Below are 23,530 nucleotides of genomic sequence, written 5' to 3'. Positions count from 1 at the left end.
AGGCGGGCACGGGGGCGCTCTGCTTGCGGGCGTGCGCGAGTGTGTGCGTGAGTGTGTGCTCACGCGCTCTAGGCTGCGCCCAGAGCTCAGCTGCTGGGTTGGAGAGAAAGAGGGTAGGCAAGTGCAGGGGGCAGGAGGCTGAGGGGCGGGGGGATGTCGAATTAATAGAGCTGCTTTAGCTGTTTTCCCTCTCCCGTTCTCGCTCGTTTAAACCCCACTGCAACGTAGGGATAGGGGGCTGGATTCTCTGTTGAGCTGATGGAGGAGGGGGAGCAAGTTGAAACAACCGAGTGGGCGCGCCAGGACTCCCCGGCTCCAGGCGGAGAGGGAAGAGGGAGCCCCTGTTCCGCACAGGGAGGAGGCGGGGTTCGGGGGCCCCGGGAACGGCGAAGAGGCGGGGGTGGCCGCGGGGACGGGGAAGTGGTCACCCCCGGGAGGCGAGAATTCGTTTGAATCGCACATTAATTGGAGGTATCTGATTAATTCCAGCTTCTGATGACTATAAATGGCGATTCTCTACCAAGGTGTCTTTATTTAAAAAAAAAAATCATTCCGTGTCATCCCCCACGTCAGGCCTGCTCGTGGGCGTGAGGCTGTACTTCCTCCGCCCCCTCCTAATGGAGTGAACCATTCCCAGCTCTTCCCCCCTCTCTCTCTCAGGCTCTCTCTCTCTCTCTTTCTCTCTCTCTCTCCCTCGCTCCCTCTCTTTCTCTCCTCCCTCTGCCTTCCCCGTGCATAAAGTCTCCGTTGCTCTTGGAACTTGTTGGCAATGCCTATTTTTCAGCTTTCCCCCGCGTTCTCTAAACTAACTATTTAAAGGTCTGCGGTCGCAAATGGTTTGACTAAACGTAGGATGGGACTTAAGTTGAACGGCAGATATATTTCACTGATCCTCGCGGTGCAAATAGGTAAGTGGACGCCCGGCCGGGCTTGCGGATGGTGGCAGACGGTAGCCGGCCCAGCCCGAGGCGCCGAGGGGGACCGACTGGCCCGCGGCTGCCCCGGGGTGCGGAGAAGCCGGCAAACCCCCGAGAGTAGGGGCATCGGTTCCTAGGGACTCGCGCGTCCCGAGTTGGTTTTTCTTTTTAAAAAAAGGGAGAGAGAGACTCCAAACGTTCGCCAGGAAACGTATGCAGCTGGCCGTTTTCAGGAGGGGGCTTCCCCCCCCCTTTTTTTTCCCCCAAAGCGCACGTCCATTTTTGCTTCCCTTTCTCAGGTTAGACCAGGTTTTGTGCGCTCTGGGGCAATGCATTGGCCCCTGCGATACGGCAAGGTATTATTTTGAAGGGTCGAAAGGTGAATGCAGGAACAAGATGGCTAGGCAGCTAGAATGGAAAGTTTATGTGCAGAAAGCAAAGATATTTCGGGGCTCAGACTGCTGCATTTAGAACTTTGTCATTCTCCCGCCCCCCTACCCCCCATACCCTAGCTGCAGCGTTTGCACCGGGCACCGCAGACCCAGCTGGGGGGGGGGGGCAAATTGAGAATGATAGGGAACCCCAGAGTACATATTTTAATAGGCTTATCATCGAGGAGGTTGAATTCAGCCAAATATACATGGATATAATTTTCTATGAATATTTGCCTGTTCCTTTCCACATAGGCATCCGAATTTTATATGTGGGAAAGGGTTAAGAAGTGTTTGCAATATGTCACGTCGGGTGTTTGTTATTTTTGTTTGTTTGCGGTTAATTATGACGGATTTATTTATTCCCCATTTTATGTTAAGGAATGTTGAGTCCTAGTTACACTGTTTTGGGGCTTTTAAAAGTTCACATTTTTCCATCCAGAATGAGGAAGATGTGATGGAAGACAGCACTAGAAACCCCACTTCTTCGATGCAGGTTGGAGCATTAATTAACCTGACCTGAAAGTGAAAGTGAAGTAGATTATTAATAGAATGGACAAGAGAAAAAATAGAAACTCTTCAAACGGGTTTTCTGGAGACGGAGAGAATTGTTGCCTCCTATCATTTCAGGCTGTAGCATTCTTTACAGACAAACCCTTGCAGTATTTGGATAGGAGGATGCTTTAGGGAATGGGGAAGCAAAAAATGAATAATATTTTTCTCCATGAGAAATGTGGAGGAAACAGGGTTTAGAGTTATCTAAACATTAAGATGGAATCTTTGCAGTAATTTTTAATGCATTTGACATGATTTTGTGTATGTGATTTTTTTTTTTGCATGAACATTACAGGGATTTTAGACTCTGTGCAGGATGTTGGCGTTTTCCTTTAATTCTAAGAAATGACTTGATATTTTGAATCTAGTTCTTTTGAATCTTTGACATTAGTGCAAAGAGATTCAATAAAAGTAAATAATTATAACTGCAGCAAATCCCTTAAATGTGGAAAGTAAGTGAATGTGGCATTTTGCAATTAGCCTGCATATTTTTAGAGAGCAAGAGACAGCAGTTATTTTTGATATAGGGATTTTAAGTGGAGCAGGTTTGGGGCTCTGTTTTCCTGGAGGGAAATAACCTTACTGAGGAGGGGTTTAAAAAAAAAAAAGCGATTGTGCATGCGGGATAGGATTGGAACACATTAACCTCGGTCGGAAAATGACCATTTGTTGGCTGTGGAATTGAAATTGAGCATGTTTGTTCCCGAATGTCTGCCCTTTCCCGCACCGGAGCCTCAATTTTTAATTCATGGCTGGGAGCTGTCCCAAATCATTGACATTTGGCAACAAAAGTGGGGGTTGGGAAGGGACGAGGAGATGGAGAGGGTGGTGAACGCAAATGAAGACACGCGGGAGGAAGTTTGAAATGAATGAAAGGTCGAACGAATGAATGAACGGATAGAAAAGGCACAAGACGCAGACACCGGAGAGGAGAGGGAAGGAGCCCAGGTCACCCGCCCGAGCCTCGCTGAAGCCGGGTTCAGGAAGGACAGCGAGGGTCGCACGGGCTGTGACCTGCTCGGATGCATGAACTTCAAAACACGTCCCGCGCGCAAGCTCCGGTCCTCCCACACCCAACTAGAGACGAAGCAGTTATAGTCGCGAAAAAAAAATTTTTTCACGACTTCTTATTTTACACACGCACACACTCACACATGCGCGGTGTGGAGGGTCTTCTCCTCCAGCAACGCCCGCAAAGATAACGTGACAGGAGCGCTTCCCGCCCCCGGCGAGCCCCAATTCCCCCTTTAAAATATTGTCGGTGCATCTTAGGGGCTACTTTTTCGCCCCTGAGTTTTGGGGGTGGAGGTAAAGGGTAAGGACAGACGGGGAGCTGGGTGGGGGATGGGAAGAGGGACTGTATTTTACTTCGGTTAGAGGCTGCAAAGCTGCATTCGTGGCATGCATTATAGAGGAGGCTGTGTAGGGTTCATTTCATTGTGCCTGCATTGTAGTAGAACAAAGATTCGTTTATTCTATCTCAATGTTCTATTTGATATTGCAGTCGCAAGGGCTTTTAATATTTCTCGGGGATGGGGGAGGGAGATTCATGAAGGTTTACGTATCTGCCGGAGCCGAGGTGGAAGTTAACCTTAGTCCCTTCCCCGGAGCTTCCCGTTCCGGATTAGAAAGCGCAAGGCCCGCCTCACTCTTCCTGCAGCAATTTGCAAACGGGGAGCTCTCGGAGGCTGCTGCAGGTTCGGTCACCTTCCTTCTTGTCTGCGTCTGGCCCGGCTCTCGGGGACCAGGGGCCGGGGGTGGTGGGGGCAGTGAGGTGTACGGTCCTCTTCGGAGACATTCACACACAAGCCCTGGAGGCCAGAACACCGCTCTGAAGGAGCCGGCACTCAGGGTCGTGGGTCCTGGGTCCTGGAGGCTGATTTCAATTCTGAGAGGATTTGCCCCTTCCCTCTGCTCCCCTAGCCCCAACCGCGCGGATCAATGGTTCTTGCGCCCCTCCTGGCCCCTTGGCGGGCTTTCGGCCGAGCGCCAGCAAACGTTTAGCCTGCTTCGTTGGCCTTGGGGTGGAGAGAAATGGCCTTGGCAGCGGCAGTCCGGCGCCGTGGGGTTTAACCGCCCCGAGGCCGGGAGCGAGGACTTCGGTGCCGCTTAGGTTACCTCCCTCCTTCCTCTCCTCTCCTGTCTTGGTCCCGGCGGCTCTCCCGCCCTCCGCCCCGCCTCACCCCCTGGAGGGAACCCGGAGCTAAAGGCCAAGAGCCCCGGGCGACTGCCACCTGGGCCCTTCTGGGTTAGAGCCTGGAGAGGAAAGATCCCACCCGCTGCAGGCGGATTGGTGGCTGGTTTTTCGGGGTGTGTGGTGAGCTGAACCGCGGACAGAGGTTCACGAATTTGGCCCCCGCAGAGGTAACCCAGGGTCACCCGTGCCAACACAGTCGTGACTCTGCCCGGCCCTGAGTGCCCCGACCACTGGTCACCCCCCCCCCCCCGCCCAATCTCTGGACACCAAGGCTGCTCTTTCTCTAGTGGGGTGGGGAGGGTGCCTGCGAGGATCTCACTCGGAACACATACTCCACGGTAGGCAATCAGTTTTATAATGAAACAATCCATTTCGATGGCTGCTGCTGGCTTCCAGAGACTTTATTAATTTAGTCATTCAGCAATGTTTGCTAAGCACCCACCAAGCACCGGGCGCCGGCCGAGGCTTTCTCACACGACATGGCCTGAGGTTCAGCTGCGTGGCCCCATGCTTTCCCGCCTCCTCACCCCTTCCTCGCCCCCTCACTCTGCTGTCGTTACCCCCTCTGTCACCTCACAAATGCAAGATTGCACGCCGAGAGCTAGGACGGACTTGCTGGGGAAGTGTTGGGAAACGAAGGAGGGAGTGAGGAGAAAGAGAGAAATAAAAGAGACGGGGGAGGTGAGAAGAGGGGGCGATGGAAACAGAAAAAGATGCAGAACGAGATGCGGGAGGGAGCTGCAGGAAAGGAATGGACTCGCCTCCCCCTCCCGCACCCGCTCACACGCAGACTGTCTGCACAAGACTGTAGTTGGCGGCGGGTCAGTCATTCTTGGGCCACGATTTTCATTCACCTTTAACACTGGCGCCCCGCGAGGCTGGGCGTCGAGTCTGGGGCTGGCGGGCCGCGGGGCTGCAGGGCAGGGTCGCGACGCTGCTGACCGGTGTCCCCTCCTCCCCGCAGCGTACCTGGTGCAGGCCGTGAGAGCAGCGGGCAAGTGTGATGCGGTCTTTAAGGGCTTTTCGGACTGTTTGCTCAAGCTGGGCGACAGCATGGCCAACTACCCGCAGGGCCTGGACGACAAGACGAACATCAAGACCGTGTGCACGTAAGTGTCCTCTTTGGCCTGCTGGGTTTCTGTTCTGGGGGGCGCTGCTGAGGTCGGAGAGGGCTTGCCTGCGGGCCTGCGCTCTGAATTCCCCACCAGCGCCAAGCAGTGCGTGCTGGGCTTTGGACGTTCGCCCTCAGGCCTCGGCCGGGGTCTGCTCTGGCCAAGGGGATCCTGTGGCCTGAGATGGGCAGAGGAGGACCCTCCCACGCGGGAGCCAGGCCCAGCCCTGCGCCTCCTCGCCCGCAGCCACAGAGGCACGGGCACTCAGCGCGCTGGAACCCGGAGCGAGGGGCAGAGACAACTGCTAGCAGTTCCTCGCTCTACTTTGAGGCAGTCTTCATCATTCTTTTTTTCTTTTTTTCTTTTTCCTGCGTGAATGAGTGGACTGCTGAGTACTCTCTGAAGAACAGTTGGTTTTGGTTTGAGGAGCATTTTAGGAAATACTAGGTTTGCATAAAGGAAAAGTCAAAGCCACTCGCTTGTTTTGTCCATTTCCCCTAATAAAACCCCCTTCCACTACACACCAAGAACATTCCAGTGTAGGCAAGGGAGCGCAGGTCCCTCTTTCTCTTTCTAAGAGAAGAGGCTGAAAGAATATTTTGTTTTGTGCCAATGATTTTGCCCAAGAAAAGTATGTCCTGGGCATCTGGTGACCATCTCTGCTGAGTTTGTGGCAGATTCTAGGTTTCTGATAGCCATCCCCTCGCCCCCCCTTCCTCTCTGCATCTGCTGGGTATGCCAAGGCCAGGGCAGCTAAGGGCTAGGAAGGAGTTCCTGGCAGTGGCTTTTCCCAGAGCTTGGCTGAAAAGCACTGCTCCCACTCGCAAAGGTGGTAACTAGGAGAGAGCCTTACTATTGGAAGACCAGTGACATTTTAGCTGCTGCGTATCTGAGAAGTACCTCCATCCTCTGCAACACACACACCCCTCACTCACTTATTTTATTTTACTTTATTTTATTTTTCTAAAAGAGCTATAACTCCCACCCCTCACCCAATAATGGCCCTTACCAAAAAGCCAAGGCAAGAGGTGTTCCTTATTCCCCAAAGGTTGAAGAAACCATTTTCTGCACCATCCTTGGTATACAATGAAGTCCCGCTCTCTCCCTAATTCCTGGGGAGAGGGTGTTTATTTGTTTAAATTATGAGGAATTAAATTGGGGTCAATTTGGCCACACACTTTCCTAAATACCCTGGTGTCCACCAAAAGCCACAGCCGCTAGGTAGCTGGTACTTTCTGATCAGAAAAGGGACAGAAGGCTGGATCGGGGTTCCATACCCACCTACTTTAATTCCAAATGTCTGATGATAGGTAAGAATATATCTACCAAGCTTGACAAAAGGTTAGATATAGATCAGCTCCCAAATATTCTATTATTTACCAGAATTCAGTTATTCCAAGTTCTTTTAATTTTTTAGTAGGACTTGGTCCTGGAGGATGGAAGTGAGGAGGAACCCCCCTCCCCCAGAGGCTGCAGGCCACTGCTGGGTCTGGGCTCCCACTTCATTAATGGTACCGGTTGCTCGACACTCTGCTAAAGCCCACCATCTCTCAGTTCCATGTGGATATTTGTCCTTTTTCATCATATTCGTCTTCCAGGAGGGTCCTGTCCCCATCTGGACATGCATGAAGAAAAGGAGAGATTTAGATTTCCTCTGGGAGGTGCAATGACAGCAGAGAGCTACCCCTCCACCTCTTAATTTCTGTAAATCTTGCTATTTATTATGCATTGAGGAACCTGGAAGCCCTATGCTCCAGGCTCCCTGGTCCTCATAAATTAGAGACTCACAAAGGTCGTTAGAAAACAGCCAGAGCTCAAAGCAATCCAACAAGCATTTATATCTTTGCTATTAGCCAGAGGATGGGGTGGGAGTGGAAACGGGTAAATCAAACATGGTGCTTGCCTTCAACGTACTTACAGTCCAGGCGAGCGAGAAGAGGGAGAGATAGGAGAAAATACAACCAAATTGCGTGGAGGGCGGTCGCTAGTGACCTGGCGCTAAAGGCCCGGGTGAAGTGGGAGCCAGCCCGGAGTTACCGAGACGCACGGATCGACCCAGCACCGAAAGGAGACAGCGCCCCAGGAATCGATCACGGGTTGGAATTATATTTAGTCTCTGGATCTATTTTGGGTTCTCGGAAGAAAGGGGGACAAATAAAAAAGGACAGGTTGGTTGAAGGTTGTGGGGGCGGGGCTAGGAGCTGAGTCCAGGGAGAGGAAGTGGCTGAGGAAGAAGGCGCGGGTCTCCGGGAAGAGGCGGGGAGTGAGGACAGGGAGCGGGGTCCCTGGAAGGCTGGCAGGGGTGGGCACCGCGGCGGCACCGGAGTCCCGGCCTGGGGGGCTGCACACTACACCCGAAAGGCCGTGGGGAGGAGCCTTCAAGGGGTCCAAGCCCACGAATGACTCTGGAGGGGGAGAAGAGGAGGGACCGAGTGCGCAGGGCCGGGAGCACGAAGATTTGCAAAAGCAGGAGGTGGCTACAGAGCTGGCCCCAGGGCACCCACACTCACCGACTCGGGGAGGGGAGAGGCAGGCAGGAGTCTCCGGACCGAAGCTGAGCCGGGGGACTGTGGAGAGCGAGGCCAGGGGCCACGGAGGGCCGAAGAGGAGGGGGAGAGGAGGAGGAAGAGGAAGTGAGGAACCGAACAGAGGAAAACCGAGGGGAGGGAAACGGAGGAAGACAAAGAAGGGAAGAGGAAAGGAGGGGAAAATCGGAGAACGGGAAACAAAAGGAAGGGAGGAGGGAGAGTGCGGGCGAAGGCGAGAGAGTACCGCAGCGAGGAGGGGGGGGTGGGACACAGAAGGGACGAGGGGGAGGAGAAAGTGAGAAGCCAAGAGGGGCGGGCCGTGCTCTGAGCAAGTAACCCATCTTGCAAGCTAAGAGGCATTAATGGGCGGCAGCTTGCAAGGCTTAGCACTGTTTTCCTAGCTTTCCCCGAGGAGGACGAGCAATCTGTTTGCGCAGGCCGAGGTGCCAGCGCCGCGCAGCGGGTGCGGCCCGGCTCCCGGCTGCCGGGTCCCCGCCGGGGAGCGGGAAAGAGAAACCAGACGCCGCAGGGGGCGGCCTCTGCCCTCAGACGACAGCTTCCAGAGTGGGCCGAGGTTTGGCGCCGGGCGGGTGGAGAGGAGGTGGGGAGGGGGGGGCTCCCAAAGAGGTTTGCGGAGGCCGCGACGGGGGGAGGCTCAGGGGTGCAGGCCTGGGTCCTCGTCGCGCCCCAAGTCAACCTGCTTCTTCCGTTTTGTTCTGTTCCTCGCCAGATACTGGGAGGATTTCCACAGCTGCACGGTCACAGCCCTTACGGATTGCCAGGAAGGGGCGAAAGATATGTGGGATAAACTGAGAAAAGAATCCAAAAACCTCAACATCCAAGGCAGCTTATTCGAACTCTGCGGCAGCGGCAACGGGGCGGCGGGGTCCCTGCTCCCGGCGCTCCCCGTGCTCCTGGTGTCTCTCTCGGCAGCTTTAGCAACTTGGCTTTCCTTCTGAGCGCGGGGGCCGGCTCCCCCCGCGCACCCACCCACACTCACTCCATGCTCCCGGAAATCGAGAGGAAGATCCATTCGTTCTTTGGGGACGTTGTGATTCTCTGTGATGCTGAAAACACTCATATAGGATTGTGGGAAATCCTGATTCTCCTTTTGATTTCGTTTGATTTCTTGTGTTTTATTTGCCAAATGTTACCAATCAGTGAGCAAGCAAGCACAGCCAAAATCGGACCTCAGCTTTAGTCCGTCTTCACACAAAAATAAGAAAACGGCAAACCCACCCCATTTTTTTTTTTAATTTTTATTTCTTGGCACAAGAATCTCAGGAACGGCCCTGGGCCACCTACTATATTAATCATGTTAATACATGACAAATGATGGGCTCCTCCTAATAGGAAAGAGAGGAGAGGAGAAGGCCAGGGGAATGAATTCAAGAGAGATGTCCACGAGGAAAGCATATGGTGAATAAGTCACGCTCACGTCTTTCTTCCACAGTATCTTGTTTTGATCATTTCCACTGCACATTTCTCCTCGAGGAAAGTAAAAGCATAGATTGTTGGCTTTGTGGTTTAAGGATAGGAGGGACAGAGGGAAGGGATTGAGGAAATCTCGGGTGTCTAGGTAAAGGCTTCCAGAAGAATCGCTGCTAAAGTCACTGAGAGGTTAAGCTTTACCTGCTGTTGTCAATGCATCTTTCCAAGTCCACTGCCTTTATTTTCCCTCTTGTTTTAGCTGTTACACACACAGTAATACCTGAATATCCAACGGTATAGATCACAAGGGGGGGATGTTAAATGTTAATCTAAAATATAGTTAAAAAAAGATTTTGACATAAAAGAGCCTTGATTTTAAAAAAAAGAGAGAGATGTAATTTAAAAAGTTTATTATAAATTAAATTCAGCAAAAAAAGATTTGCTACAAAGTATAGAGAAGTATAAAATAAAAGTTATTGTTTGAAATGGGGGTGTCGTTTGTTTCCTGCCCCAAGCCTGCTTTCTTGGCCCAGTGCCCGGGGTTACCCCTAGGGACACGTGACACCGGAGGATACATGCACCTGTTCGCAAGCGTTGATAACCTACCATTTTCTAGCAGACCCTCTTCAACTAGGTCACTTTGCCACTTTTCACTTCTTACTTAAAGAAGAGAAAGAGGAAGTTGTATTCTTAAATAAAAAGCAGAGATCTTTTCTAGGTGAGGTTCCGGGTAATTGGACTTGCTCAAGAAAACACACGCAGGCCCAAGGCTAGCGCCCAGCCTGCGGCCCCCGCCTCAAGCGGGCCGGAGCCCTAACCACGATCTGTGCAGGCCGAATCCTAACCACGATTCGCCTCTTCCTCTGCTGTGGCCAGAGGCAGCTTGCGAACGAACCGCCATTAAGGGCTCTAGCAGAGGGGCCGAGGAGAGGCTGTGGTCCCTGGCAGGGATCAGGTGAATCGTTTCATAATTAATAAGACAGCTCAGCTGAAATGGCGAGGAGACGGGGCCCTATTGATCTGGCAGTCGAGCTGCTTCCACCTCTCCTATTTATAGGCCCCGCATGGCCTTACGGAGAAGTAAACATTCGAGAGTAAACACGAGCAGAGGAGACCGGGGTCCAAGGCCGCAGGAACTGGAGCAGGCTGGGGGAGGGAGAACCGAGCGTAAGTCTCTGGGTTCAAAGAAATCGAAACCTGATTTCTAGGAGAAGGTGAAGGTGGAAGGGAGCTGCGGGGGAGCCCCGGGTGGGGGTGGAGAACTGGTGGAGGGTGGAGGACTGGTGGAGCCCCTGGAGCTGTGGCGGTTCCCGCGCCGCGGAGCGAGCTAGCTGCCGCCCGGAGGGTGCGCGGGGGCTCTCAAATGCAATGTGTAAACAATCGCTAGAGTAACAGTTCATAAATCAAACCCAGTAGGTCGCAGCCCAATCTGCATTCCCCCCACGGATTGAATTCCAGCAACACATGCGTCCCTGCGCCCCGAGCGCTAGAAGCTGCCCGGATTCTTAATGGCAGCATATATTACGGCGGCCAGTTCACGCACGCGCCGCGCGGGACACTCCTGGGAATAGTTTCACCCGCCACCCCCCACCCAGCCCCTCCTCCGTCGATCCCCTATTATCAGCCAAAAGCAAAGGAGATCCTCCCTGCCTGCGCGGAGTGGTCACCCACAGGGAACGTTGGTTGTTTGGGAAAATAGCGTTTGGTTTTGATCATTTCGTTTCAGTCGTTATTTTCTGTCCAAGTATAAGTAGGATGATTCTAACCCAAGCTCAATACCTGGAATTCAAATTAAAATGTCTGAGACTATTTTAAATACGAAATCTATTTAATGAAGGGGAGGAGAACAGGGGAAAGAGGGAGGGTCTTCTATCATTTTAGCCTGGAGAGCCCGCCGCCTCCTGTCGATATCTTTCCCAAGGAAACCTGGGGGCGAACCGGTGCACACAACTGGGCCCCTTGCTAGCCAAAGGAAAACGCACGCATCGTTCTCCCCAGGATTTGGGGGAGGGAGCTCTCCGCGACACACGGAGGATGCCCCTCCCCTAGCAGCGCGGGTTTCCCACCTGGAAATCCGTCTCCTTCGGGGTCTGGGAGGAGGCGAAGCTGAGGGAAGGGACAGAGGCGACGGGGCGGGGAGGATTGGGAACGCGGGCTCCTTTGCTCTCCCAACAAGGTTCTTCTCAAGGAACCCCGTCCTCCTGCGGCTCCAACAGCCTCCCCAGAAGGAGGGCGCTCCACCGCCACGTCCTTCCACGCCCCCACTCCGCCCTTTCCCAGATCCTCCTGGGGGTGCCTCGAGAAAGCTTGATGCCGCGCTGGGGACTCCTTTGCCCTGTCTTAGGCCGGCACCACCAGCACGTGCGCTTGGAGGGAGCCCCAGGAACGCAGGGCCGCGAGTCTCGGAAACACAGGCTGCCGCATCTGGCTCGTTAGAGAGCATTTCTTCTTCTTGTGATTGTTTAGATTATTATCGCGCCGTCTTCGACTATAATGCGCTGTTTAATCATGATGACATCTCCATATGTTGGTTGATGTTGTTTTTAAGCAGTAAGCCGGGTTCCCAGCTCCGGGAGATATTAACCAGGGCGCGCACACCCCTCACCCAGATGGGGGCGGGGAACCGAGTGGGTTTCGGGCACCAAGGAAATGGTCATACCAACATCCACTTCTCGCAGCAGCATCCCTAGCTCTTGCACGGCCCATTGCCACGTGGCCCACCAGCGCTGGCTCCCAGCCTCTGACAACTTGTTGGGATTGCAGAAGTGCCCTCCTTCACTCCACTCCCAGCTCAAGCAGATTCAAGACGCAGAAGTTCACTTGAGTGTAATATTTGGTTATCTTCGTGAAAATGTCCAAGAGGTCAGCTCCAGAACCCTTGGGAGGGGGAAGTAGAGGGAACAAGGAGACGGCAAGAGAAAGAGGGCCTGGAAAATGGGGATGCAGAGGAAGATGGGGAAAACATCCAGAAATAGAGTCAGCAGAGGGACCAGAGGGAAGCAATCATCTTAAACACAGAATGAGATGATGGAGAAACTTCGAGGTGGAGATGGTAAAGTTGCGGAGGAGGTGTGGAGGACAGGGAAGAAATTGGGACTGATTTTCGTTCAGGAGTCTCAGAGAAGCAAATGAGCCCAAGGACCACCATGCAGATTCTCTTTCTGTGGATCCAGAGATTATTTCACTCCAGCTGGAGCCTCAAAAGTAGGGCCACAGTCATCACCGTGCCTCCGAGCCTATGGGCTGGGCAGGCCTAAGTGAGGTTCGTGATGGGCGGGAGCACAGGCTCCCTTCACACACCGGAGCGCGTCCCTGGGGACATCAGACGGCTGAGACGACACAAAGCCTTTTCCCCTTTCCCTCTTCCTGAAACTCCTTCAGATCCAGGCAGAGCTGCTTCTGGGAAGGTCTCCAAACGTTCTCTCCCCGTCCCACTCCCCCGCACACACAAGGCTCTGCGCCCCGGCAGCTCCAGGCTGGGTGCGGGCAGTCCTGGAGGCGTCCACTCTCTGGAACAGTCTGCTGTCTGGTCCCATGGGACCAGAGAAAAGGTCCACTTGTCTCACCACTCCAAAGCGTTGCTTCCCTCCTCCCTTGCCCCTACTGTGAAAATAAAGTGTGGGGAGGGGGCAGTGAGGATGTCTGCTGTGTGGCTGGAGCAAGACCCAGGGTTCGCCGCCTGGCAAGCCCTGCCCCCTCAAGCGGGGGTGGGGGTGGGTATGGGTGAACTTTGTAATGCTATAGGTTGTTCCTCCTCCCCCTAGAAGAACAGTGTCTCCCAGGGACCCTTCCTTGATGTTAGGGCCCCAACCTCAGCCTCAAACCCCAACGCGGGAATAAAGAAACCCTGCCCAGCCCTGCCCACTTGAGCCCCATGGCGTGAAGAGGAAGGGTAACATTCCCATCCAGATTCTCATCCTGGAAGGACATGGCCTTTAGAGTGAGGACTGTGGGGCCAAAAAACCTGTTACCAGCTGCCTAGTCTTGGCTGGATTACTCAACCCCCATTTTCTCCTCTGTAAAATGGGGATAATCATACCTACCTCCTTGGGCTGTATTTTGTTTCGGATGAGATAACAGGTAAAGCGTTTTCCCACTACCTGCCTCTTACCTAACGTGAGGTATTATTTTTGCTTTCTCCTGCCTCTATGCCAATTTAATCCTGTAAGTCTTATTGAATTCTTCAAAATAACCCCCAGTAGAAAGCCTCATTATGACGCGGAATACTTTGGGGAAGTTTTTCTTCATAGTCTAGCAGCTTAAATTCCTTTTGCTGCAGGCTACTTAGCGTTCCACCCCGCTCTGGCCTTCTCCTTGAATTAAGTCAGCTGCTCACTGACTGTGCCCTCAGACCCTCCAGCCACACCCCTTCAGCCCCAGTTCTTGCTGCCTGCAAACCCCCATCGGGAAATCCCTAGGTTCTCCCAGAACTGACCAGATTTACCTTGGAGTTTCCTCCACAGTTTCCCTTCTTGCTCTTCTCTCTGCTATTTATATTATAATAATCCATTATAAATTAGTATTTATATTAAAGTCCTCTTCCCAAATTAAAACATAAATCATTTATGTAACCATCAAAGCAATACATTGATATGTAGAATGGAAACAAATTAACCCACACTGCCCTGTTAATAGACTGATGTATACCCTTTGATACTTTTTCCCATGCTCTGAAGACATACTGACATGAGCCCATTCAGAGGGTGGAGGGGCTTTTTTCTTTTTCTTCTTCTTTCTTTTTCTTTCTTCCTTTGAGAGAGAAAGCACGTGCGCACAGTGCCAATGAGGAGGGGCAGACAATCTTTTTTTTTTTTTTTAAGATTTTATTTATTTATTTGAGAGACAGAGAGTGAGAGAGAGCATGAGAGTGGGGTGAAGGGCAGAGGGAGAAGCAGACTCCCCACTGAGAAGGGAGCCTGATGCAGGGCATAATCCTGGTCCGGGATCATGACCCTAGCCATAGGCAGACAGCAGATGCTTAACTGACTGAGACACCCAGATGCCCCAGAAAGAAAGAATCTTAAGTAGGCTCCATGCTCAGCACAGAGCCTGATGTGGGACTCAATCTCAGGACCCTGAATTCATGACCGAGACCAAATCAAGAGTCAGACCCTTAATCGACTGAACCACCCAAGTGCCCCAGGTTTTTTTTTTATCTTAACAAAATTATGATATATGTTTCTCTTGTACCAAATCCTTTAAGATCAATGGCTTCTTTTAAATAGTTACACAATATTTCTCAGATGGCCATACTACAATTTATTTAATTCTCTACCCACAGATGGACATTCAGGCTTCCCAGTTTTTGGTTGTCCTACAAATATTGTTATAATAAGTATTCTTGTTCAAACAACCTTATGTATCAGTATTTTTGTTTCTTCAATAGAATAGATTCTGCCAAAGTTGGATTGCTGGCCAGAAAGGTATGCATGTGTGTTTATTTTTTATTTTTAAAATGTATATATGCTTTTAATTGGGGAAAAAAAGCACTGTTGGATCATTTTCCCGAAGTATATAGAGTGCCTGTTTCTCAGCATCATCATCAACTCTGTATATTAACATTTTTGGTTTTGTCAGCCCAGTAGGTAACTTGGTGGCTTTCTGGAAGGCCAGGCTTTCTGGGCACCCACACTGTTTGTCTGGGCCCTTTTAGGGCCCTGATAGCCACCAGAGCTCTGTCCAGAAAGATAGCTAGACTTTGAGTCCTCCTCCCCTGGACAGCCACATGGCTCTAAAAGTAGGGACTTTCATGCAAAGTCAGGTGTAATTAGTCCTGGAAAATTCTGACTCTCTCACGCTAATCTAATCCACAAACCTGATGTAATTAGTCCTGGAAAATTCTATCTCACACTAATCTAATCCACAAGCCTCGGGAGCTGAGGACATAGGTGCCTCAGGGGTGGGTTCAGTGAGTGATTATGGGCAGGAGGAAGTGGGGCTCATCTTGCCCCCCGCCCCCCACACCGCCTCCACTGATCCTGCTACTTCCATTAGGAGCTATCCTCAAAGCCAAACCAGCTTTGTGGGTCAGCACCAAATCTTCGAACCCCTGGCCTGTCTGCAGTAGAAGGTGAGAGAAGGAAAAAGGCAGCAAAGAAAAAGAAAATTGCAGCCCCCGGGAAGGGCAGCAGAGATGACTGCTGAACTTTTCTTTTCCTTGCCCAGTGAGATGGTGAGGGTTCTACAGGCAGGACCAACTCAGAGCAAGCAGGGAGGAGGACTGAACCATCAGTGGGGATTCGGTGTACAGACACCCGCTTATACGCTGTCCCTTCCCTGCCTGCGTCCCAGCCTAACTTTAAATAAACCCATTGATTTACTTTTATTGAGTGCTTAGTACATGCTAGGCATTATGCTAAGGCTTTGCAAACAGTACCCCATTTCCTGCTTTTATTTCTGTAGGAGACTGTGTTATCCCCATTTTACAGATGAGAAACAGAAGCTTAGAAAAGAGGTTAAAAACTTCCCCAAATCAGCAGGTAATAAGAGGCCGCCTGAAAATTTGAGTAGTAATCTGTTTCAGAAACCTATTTTAAGACTTCACTTTGCTTATCTGTTACTATTTTGAGCCAAAAGAGAAACACCACCAGTTAAAAAAACAACCACCACAAAACTCAAGAATAATCTGAAGATGCTATGCCCAAATCCCTGGAACCTATGCGCATGTTACTTAATGGCAAAGAGGAAGTAAGGCTGCAGGTGGAAGGTGGCTAACGGGCTGACTTTAATAACATAGGGAGATTATCCCGGATCCCTCTGGGAGCCCAGTGGAATCACAAGCGTCCTTAAAAGTAGAAGAGAGAAGCAGAAGAGGTCAGAGTAAGGGGACATGGGGAGGACTGGACTCACCATTGTTGGCTTTGATGGAAGAAAGGGCCCAAAAGCCGAGGAATTCGGGCCGTCTCTAGAAGCTGGAAAAGGCAAGGATGGGATTCTTCCCTAGGGTCTCCAGAAAAGGAATTGGAGCCCAGTGATTTTAGCCCAGTGAAACTGTGTCTGACTTCTGACCCATAGAACTAACTATAAGAAAATAAATTTGCGGGGCGCCTGGGTAGCGCAGTCGTTAAAGCGTCTGCCTTCGGCTCAGGGCGTGATCCCGGCGTTCCTGGATCGAGTCCCACATCAGGCTCCTCCGCTATGAGCCTGCTTCTTCCTCTCCCGCTCCCCCTGCCTGTGTTCCCTCTCTCGCTGGCTGTCTCTCTGTCACATAAATAAATAAAATCTTAAAAAAAAAAGAAAGAAAAGAAAATAAATTTGCATTGTTGAAGCCACCAAGTTTGTGATAATTTGTGACAACTGCAAATAGAGAAATAATACAAGTCCCAGTTTGCACTGTACCGATTCAGCTGATACATTCACACGTATCCAGAGACCCTGAGTGTTCAACATGTATGTTTGCTGGGGTCTGCTCAGGGCTCTTCTTCGTCTGGGTGGGGTTTTTCAGTGCCGGGGGTGGGGGATGGGGGGGGAAATGGTAGCTTCAATTCAGCCTAAGCCAACAATGTATGAGAGAAGGAAGACATTAAGGAATAAATTTCAAAGGACAAACAAAGAAAAAATGATGTTGATGTTTTACGGTGCATCGGCATAAAATATTTTTCATTATTTGCTCCCCATCTTTATGCCACCTTTTTAGCTGTCAGAGCCTCCTCTTTGCTTCCTTGTCTTCCAGTAATTTAATAGACGTGCAGGTCAGTTCCTTGATTCTGTACCAGTCACAGGCCTGGTCAGATATGAAAAGTTCATCATCGCATTCATAGATGGTTTGTGGCACATTCATGAAATGTATCACCAGGTAGGTATTCTCCTGATAAATTACAGCAGCTAATATTAACTACGAATCTTATCACCTGGACAACTCGTGTGTTACATTGATTCTTAATGGTGATGGCATTTCTGATTTTGTCCGTTACGCAAGCAGAGAGAGCACAGAAGGATGTAGGTCCAGTCTCCATGGAATGCCTGAAACGAATCCCTTGCTATGGGTGTTAGAGGAAGGGAGGTGGGAAGAGAAAAGGCGAAGCCAGATCTACCGCAGGCTGGCACTGCCTTCCACATGGAGAGAAACTCCTTTCATCGTCCAAGCGCAGTAAAGAGGAGAAGGGAGGAAAGGACACACTTGTCCATCTGGGTTAATCAAGTCACAAATTGCTTTGTTTACATTAAGACACCACGGTAGGAGTCTCTTCCGGATTAAGACAGAAGCAAGACCAAGCAAGCAAGCTAGCAGGTGGGGGCAGGCCGGGATAATTAGCTTCAGCCTGACTCAGGGACGGAGCTGCGCTGATTCCTGCGCCTAGTCCGGCGTCCGTCTTTCCATCTTCTCAGAGGGGTCTGCTGATCATTGGCGAGTCACTGTGAAAAATGGCTCTGGGACCCTCACAGTTCTCCGGTCACCTCCTCAGGCTTTTGCCTGAAACATGTGGAATGGTGCAATCCTTTAGGCAGGGAGAAAACTCCCAAACAACGTGGGTCATTTAACTCTGGCCAAACACAAATTCTTCAAAAGAGGCAATTTTGAAGGGGATAAAGGACATCAGGGCGTGTGGGAAGCACATCCATCAACAGCAGTCCACAGCTGTGACAAGTCGGGTCCGTGTGCCAGTGGGGCCTCGAAGCCTTTATGTCTGCTTAGTGTGGGGGGCGTTGTATGCTGCAGGCTGACCACCTTTCACAGAGCAGCCTCCGGGCAGGGGATTGTCTGGGGTAGCCATTCTTCTGCCCTTCCTCTCGCACTGTTTCCTCCTCTTCTGAACAGGATTGGGAAGGTGGGAGGTGGGAGGCAAACCGCTTTTCCTAATTGCTTTGCTTATAGGATGTGTTGCATATTTTTTTCCTCTTTCTGAATAGCCCTTGATACTTTTATAGCTAGCAGGGGAAAATGGCTCGGCCCAAATCTTTACTTTCAGGAGTTGTTATATATTCAAATCCAAAATGTAATCATGCATACCCACTTACATAGATACTCATCGTTACATACTCTCTATTTCACATATTCTGTATCTCATACTTATTCTCCCTATGATACACACACACACACACACACACACACACACACACACACACTGCACTTGGGACCTTGGCCTTATTCCCTCTGATTTACTCTTGGATCTTGCCTCTTATCTACTAATTTTCTTTGCTGTCTTGCATTTCATTACCCAAGTGTTCCATCCCGTCGGCTCACAAATACACTCAGGGCTCTCGTAGCCTGAAAAATAACCCCTTCCTTAGTCCATTCTGTTTGCCACTGACCCATTTCTCCATCAAGCTCTTTCAGTAGTGCCCAGGCCAAGGCAGACACTCAGCAAATTTGGAAGAATATGTAAATGAAGTCTTCTCCTTCCCTTCTCTGCCAGCTTTGCCCTCACTGCCCCAGCCCTGGCCTCCAGAGCCCCTGGAGACCCACGCTCTTTCCTACCTGCTGCAGATACTCACTCTCATTGGCTTCCTCCATTCTCCCCATTTATAATTTTGATTTTACCATACAAAAATTATCTTATGTATTTTATTTTAAAATTCGCCAATAATCCACACTCACTATAGGAAAATTAGCCACTGCAGGTGACCCCAAAAAAGAAAAATGTAAATACCCATAATTTCTTCAGACAGCAGTACACATTTTGGTCTCAGTGTCTCTTGTATTAATCCTCTTCTTTCTACATGGGTGTGATAATATCATTTCCCTCTTCAAGAAGCTTCCCTTCCTTCGCATTGCTGAATCATGGCTGAGTGATTCCGGTTCCCTGCATGGCACTGAAGACTCACCAGAATCCGGTCTTTCTCATCTTGCCAGACTCCTTCCCCCACCCCCCGGGGCCCATCCCCAGATCCCCAGCCCTCCAGGCCCCATATACACTGCAGTCACACGTAATTTTGTGCCCCTTCTTACACTGTCACATACTCTCCCCTATTTTATATCTTTGCTCACTTAGCTCTTCCGGTCTAAAATATACTCTACTTCTTTCTACTCACTTCCGTCCACCTGGGGTTACCCTACTCCCTCTTCAAGACTGTCCTTAGGTTCAACTTTTCATGAATCCTTCTCTGACCTCCAAGTCAAAATTATTGTGTTACACCTTGTTGTTCTTAATTTCGTACTACAATTATCTGTCTACTGGTCTGTTCCTTGAGGTTAGGGGATATGTCTCATTAGTCTTTGAATTTCCCACAATGCTTAGCACCGTGCCTGGCACAGATGTTTATGGACTAAAGAACGTTTCCAGCCCCTCTTGCTTCACCCACATGTCGTTGTTCATTCTAATTTTGAAAGGAAAGGGAGAAATAATGCTGATGTTAACCCTTCTCTGGGACGCTTCTGGTTAATCCCTTTTCTCCCTCAGAAACTCCTCCTTGGCAACCTGTATGTTTACCCCTGGGAGAGGGGAGGCATAAAATTGTTGGATGCATGCCATGGAGTACTGTACCTTCCAGTGGTTAGAAGCAAAGGAACAGATGTGCCCATAGCATTGTGGATAAAAGGGAATTAATGAATGATGGCCACAACAAGAGGGTGGAAACAGAAAAGAAGATACTCCTCCTTGGTACACACTTTCCATGCCTCTCAGAACAATTTACTCAACATTTTATAGCTTGTTATGTTTTCTCGTAGGCTACAGGGAAACGTGGAAGACGCTCCATCCCCTTCTCTTATCTAAAGAACTCTTGAAATTGATGACTTTCCTGTTGTCTTGTTTGAAGAAGAGAACTTCCCATGATTCAGCTTCACTTGGATTATACACTCAGCCCCTAACGTATACCCAATGACTGTGCACGTGTGAGCCAGCTTCCAAGATGGCCTCCAGTGATCTTAGACTCTTGTCTATGTGCCTGTGTGTAGTTACTTTGCCCAAAAAACTAGGGTTGGCCCTGTGTGACCAATATAATACAAATGAAGTAATGATGTGTGACTTCCAAAGCTAGGTCATAAAAAGTATTGCAGCTTCCTCTTTAGTCTCTTAGATTCCTTTTTTGGGGGGAAGTCAGTTTCCCAGCCATGAGATGCTTTAGCAGCCCTGTGGAGGAGGCTACATAGGAAGGGACTACAGCCACCTGCCAATAGCCAGCACTGACTTGCCAGCCACGTCAGTGAGCCACCTTGAAAAGTAGATCCTCCAGCCCCAGCCGAAACTTCAGCTGACTTCAGCCTCAGCTGATATCTGACTGTAACCTCATAGAGACCCCAAGCCAGAACCATGCAGTCAAGCTGCTGTAAATTCCTTGTGCACAGAAACTAGGAGAGATAACAGATGCGTAGTATTGTCAAGCCACTGTTTAAGGACACAATAGATGGCCAGTAAAATGCATCTGGTACTTCCTTTCATTTTATTCTTCAGTGTTTGCCCATTTGTTCATATGTCCAAAAGAATTTTGAAGATTTTTTTTTTTGGTGGGACCTAAGAAAGAAAGGACTTTATCTATTGAACTGTTGTATAATGAATAGCAATATACATTGAGGAGAGTTTTGAGTATCTAAATACTTCAGTGATTCTTGTCACAGTGAATCTGGTAGCGTAAAGTGGCTTGGGAATGTATCAACAAGTATCCAAACAGGAAAACAGACAACAATCTGGGAATCTCAAACAGAGGTAACTTACTATAAGAGATTGGTTAAGATGCATTAGAAAGGCTGAGAGAGTAGAAAGAATTAATGTTACCCCAAGATGAGTAGTAGGAAACCACTACAATAGTTAGGTCTGAAGGAACGGAAGGGAAGGTAGCATTACCCAGAGCCCATGGCCCCTTCAACACCGAGGCTGCTGTTGCATGGCTGGAAACACTGCCCCAGAAGTAGGAGGGGAAAAGCTTGTTTCAATTGTCCTTACCACCCTGCAGTCTTCTGCCAAAACCTCCCATTGGTAGAAACAAAGAGGAAGCAGTAGGCAAAGGAGTCTGGGACATAGAGTTTGCAAGCTTCCTGCACGGGCATCTAGAAAAGATACAGATAAGGCAACTGAAAAGCTGAGAGCCAATAGACATTACTTGTCACTGGGAACAATAACAAAGTTAATGGCAATAAAGGTGTGCATAGTTGATGGGGTTCCACTCAAAAATAAAATATCCAACGTACAGTAGTCATTTCTGATTAGAGAAAGTCAGAGGGATTCAAATGTTCCCACATTCATCTTTTATTTTTATTTTTATTTTTTTTAAAGATTTTATTTATTTATTCGACAGGATAGAGACAGCCAGCGAGAGAGGGAACACAAGCAGGGGGAGTGGGAGAGGAAGAAGCAGGCTCATAGCAGAGGAGCCTGATGTGGGGCTCGATCCCAGAACGCCGGGATCACGCCCTGAGCCGAAGGCAGACGCCCAACCGCTGTGCCACCCAGGCGCCCCCACATTCATCTTTTAAGATACATTTCAGTAGCAATAGGTTCAAAACTAAATTCTTCAAAAGAGCTGCCACACCAAAGCCCTTTTATTAATTGCAGAAGAACATAGCGAACAAGAAGAGCTAAAACACTGAGCATGCAATATGGACCAAGAACTACTGTAACTGCTTTTGGATTATTAACTCATTTATCTCTCACACATCTCCATGAAGTCAATCCTACTGGGATCCATTTTACAGGGGAGCAAACTCAATCCCAGAATAATTAAGTCACACAGATGGTGACTAGCAGAGTCAGGGGCCCAACATAGTAGCATTGCATTATATGGGTTGCATCATACAAGTTCAGCCAAAAGGAACCCAATTCCTGACCTCTAGGTAGGGCTTCTAAAACAGAGAACATTGACGTGGAAACTTACAAAGGATTCCATAGCTGTGACTATAATGCAAGAGATTGGTTTCCATGCAATTTATGGAAAAAATGTTCATTGTTTTATAGTCATCCCATGTACAGACTCATATAATAAACCAATCGGGTTTCCCTTTGCCTTGCTCTTGGCCAGAGGAGAAAAATTAGGTTCCTCAAGTAAAAAGAAAAATGACCTATTATTTTGATGGCCATGTGCCTGTGTGTGGTCATGAATGGAGACATGGGGAAAGGAGAATTAATACACAAAAGTTTTTCTCAAGATGAATGGCTTGTTTTAAAGAATGTGTGTTCCTTGGAGTGTCTGGGTGGCTCAGTTGGTTAAGTATCTGCCTTTGGCTCAGGTCATGATCCCAGAGTCCTGGGTTCAAGTCCCACATTGGGGTCCCTGCTCAGTGGGGAGTCTGCTTCTCCCTGTCCCCTGCCCCTCCCCCTGCTCATGCTCTCTCTCTCAAATAAATACAATTTAAAAAAAGAATATGTGTTTCTTTCTTTTCAAGGAAAGAGCTCCTATAAAGCCACCATCACTGCCACTGCCTTGTGTCTCAGCGGGGATGAGCCATCTTGCCTTGCTCAAAGCACACGCAGGATGTAAACTCTTCCCTCCAAACATCCAGCTTAGGGAGGTGGTAATTCCAAAGTTCACACTTACAAACCCCAGAGTAGTCTTTTTGGTTTTGTCCTTCTCTCTTGATGGTCTTTTCACAACACAGCTGTCAACATGAAAAAAAGAAATTGGCACTGGGCCAATGAGCTCTTTGAGTTCACGGGTACAGACGATGGTTTCTGAGCAGGTGCTGTAACACGGTGAAGAGGGGTGAAAAATATCAAGTCACAGATGTTCGTCTGCTACAGAGAAGGAAAGCAAAGGGATGGGAGGACCCATCAGCGTTTGGATCTTAATTTGCTGTTTCTATAACACGCATGTCCCTACTTGACTCTACATCTGCCTTATTCTCTGACCTCACTGCCTTCCAGCTCTTTCTCTGCCCCGGATGCCACAAGCCTATCAGCCTTAATGCCCTTGTACTTCATATTTCCTCTGCCTCTCCCCAAAAACTTTGCATGGAAGGCTCCTTCTTGACCTTTAGTTCCAACCTCTGTATCACCTCTTCAGAGATACCTTCTCCGACCTTACCCTGCCGGTGAGAACCACTCTCCCTTGAAACAGGTATGATCACATTGTCTGGTTGTTTAACTTATAGCTACTATCACTTGTACCATCCATTTACTAAATTCCTGCCTAACGCTGTAGCATCTCCTAAGTTGTGATGGCCTGGGCAAAGCTATGCCCCAGGCCTCAGGCAAATAGACACTCTGTGTAGGTCTTTCCCTCTTCCAGACCCTGAGCTTCACCTCTGGGCCTCGCCTCCGCTCCCCTCCTTGCATTTGCATCTCTACAGTTCAACATCCAGGTTTTAGCTCCACTAATCAGCTCACAGTTTGGCCGTCTTGGTTTTAACTATAAGCAGATCTCAATAAAACATGGATTGGCACATGCTAGGCATTCTCCAGAGAATCAGGTGTGGTCTCCCTGGGACCAGCACACGTAGTGATTGGCAAGGGCAGGCTAGCCTGGTGTCTCCTGGGTGAGCTTGGTG

General features: G+C 49.6%; 1 protein-coding gene across 1 annotated transcript; it reads left to right on the top strand.

Moving 5' to 3' along the window:
• Positions 1-633: 633 nt before the first annotated feature.
• Positions 634-9,657, top strand: NRN1 (neuritin 1). Its single transcript, XM_026511432.4, has 3 exons — positions 634-908; positions 5,065-5,209; positions 8,471-9,657. Exons 1-3 carry the CDS (start codon positions 854-856, stop codon positions 8,697-8,699), a joined length of 429 nt encoding a protein of 142 aa, XP_026367217.1. The 5' UTR covers positions 634-853; the 3' UTR covers positions 8,700-9,657.
• The last annotated feature ends 13,873 nt before the right edge of the window (positions 9,658-23,530 follow it).

This window comes from Ursus arctos, unplaced genomic scaffold (genome assembly GCF_023065955.2).
Source record: "Ursus arctos isolate Adak ecotype North America unplaced genomic scaffold, UrsArc2.0 scaffold_31, whole genome shotgun sequence".
Taxonomy (NCBI): Eukaryota; Metazoa; Chordata; class Mammalia; order Carnivora; family Ursidae; genus Ursus; species Ursus arctos.
The sequence above is the reverse complement of the archived record's forward strand: the minus strand, read 5'-3'. Positions and strand labels throughout refer to the sequence as shown.

Bases quoted from the DNA above. Each gene is read 5' to 3' on its own strand.
- NRN1 (XM_026511432.4), top strand. From the start codon at position 854: ATGGGACTTAAGTTGAACGGCAGATATATTTCACTGATCCTCGCGGTG. The intron at 909-5,064 runs GTAAGTGGACGC...TCCTCCCCGCAG, and splicing joins GATCCTCGCGGTGCAAATAG to CGTACCTGGTGCAGGCCGTG. The intron at 5,210-8,470 runs GTAAGTGTCCTC...GTTCCTCGCCAG, and splicing joins AACATCAAGACCGTGTGCAC to ATACTGGGAGGATTTCCACA.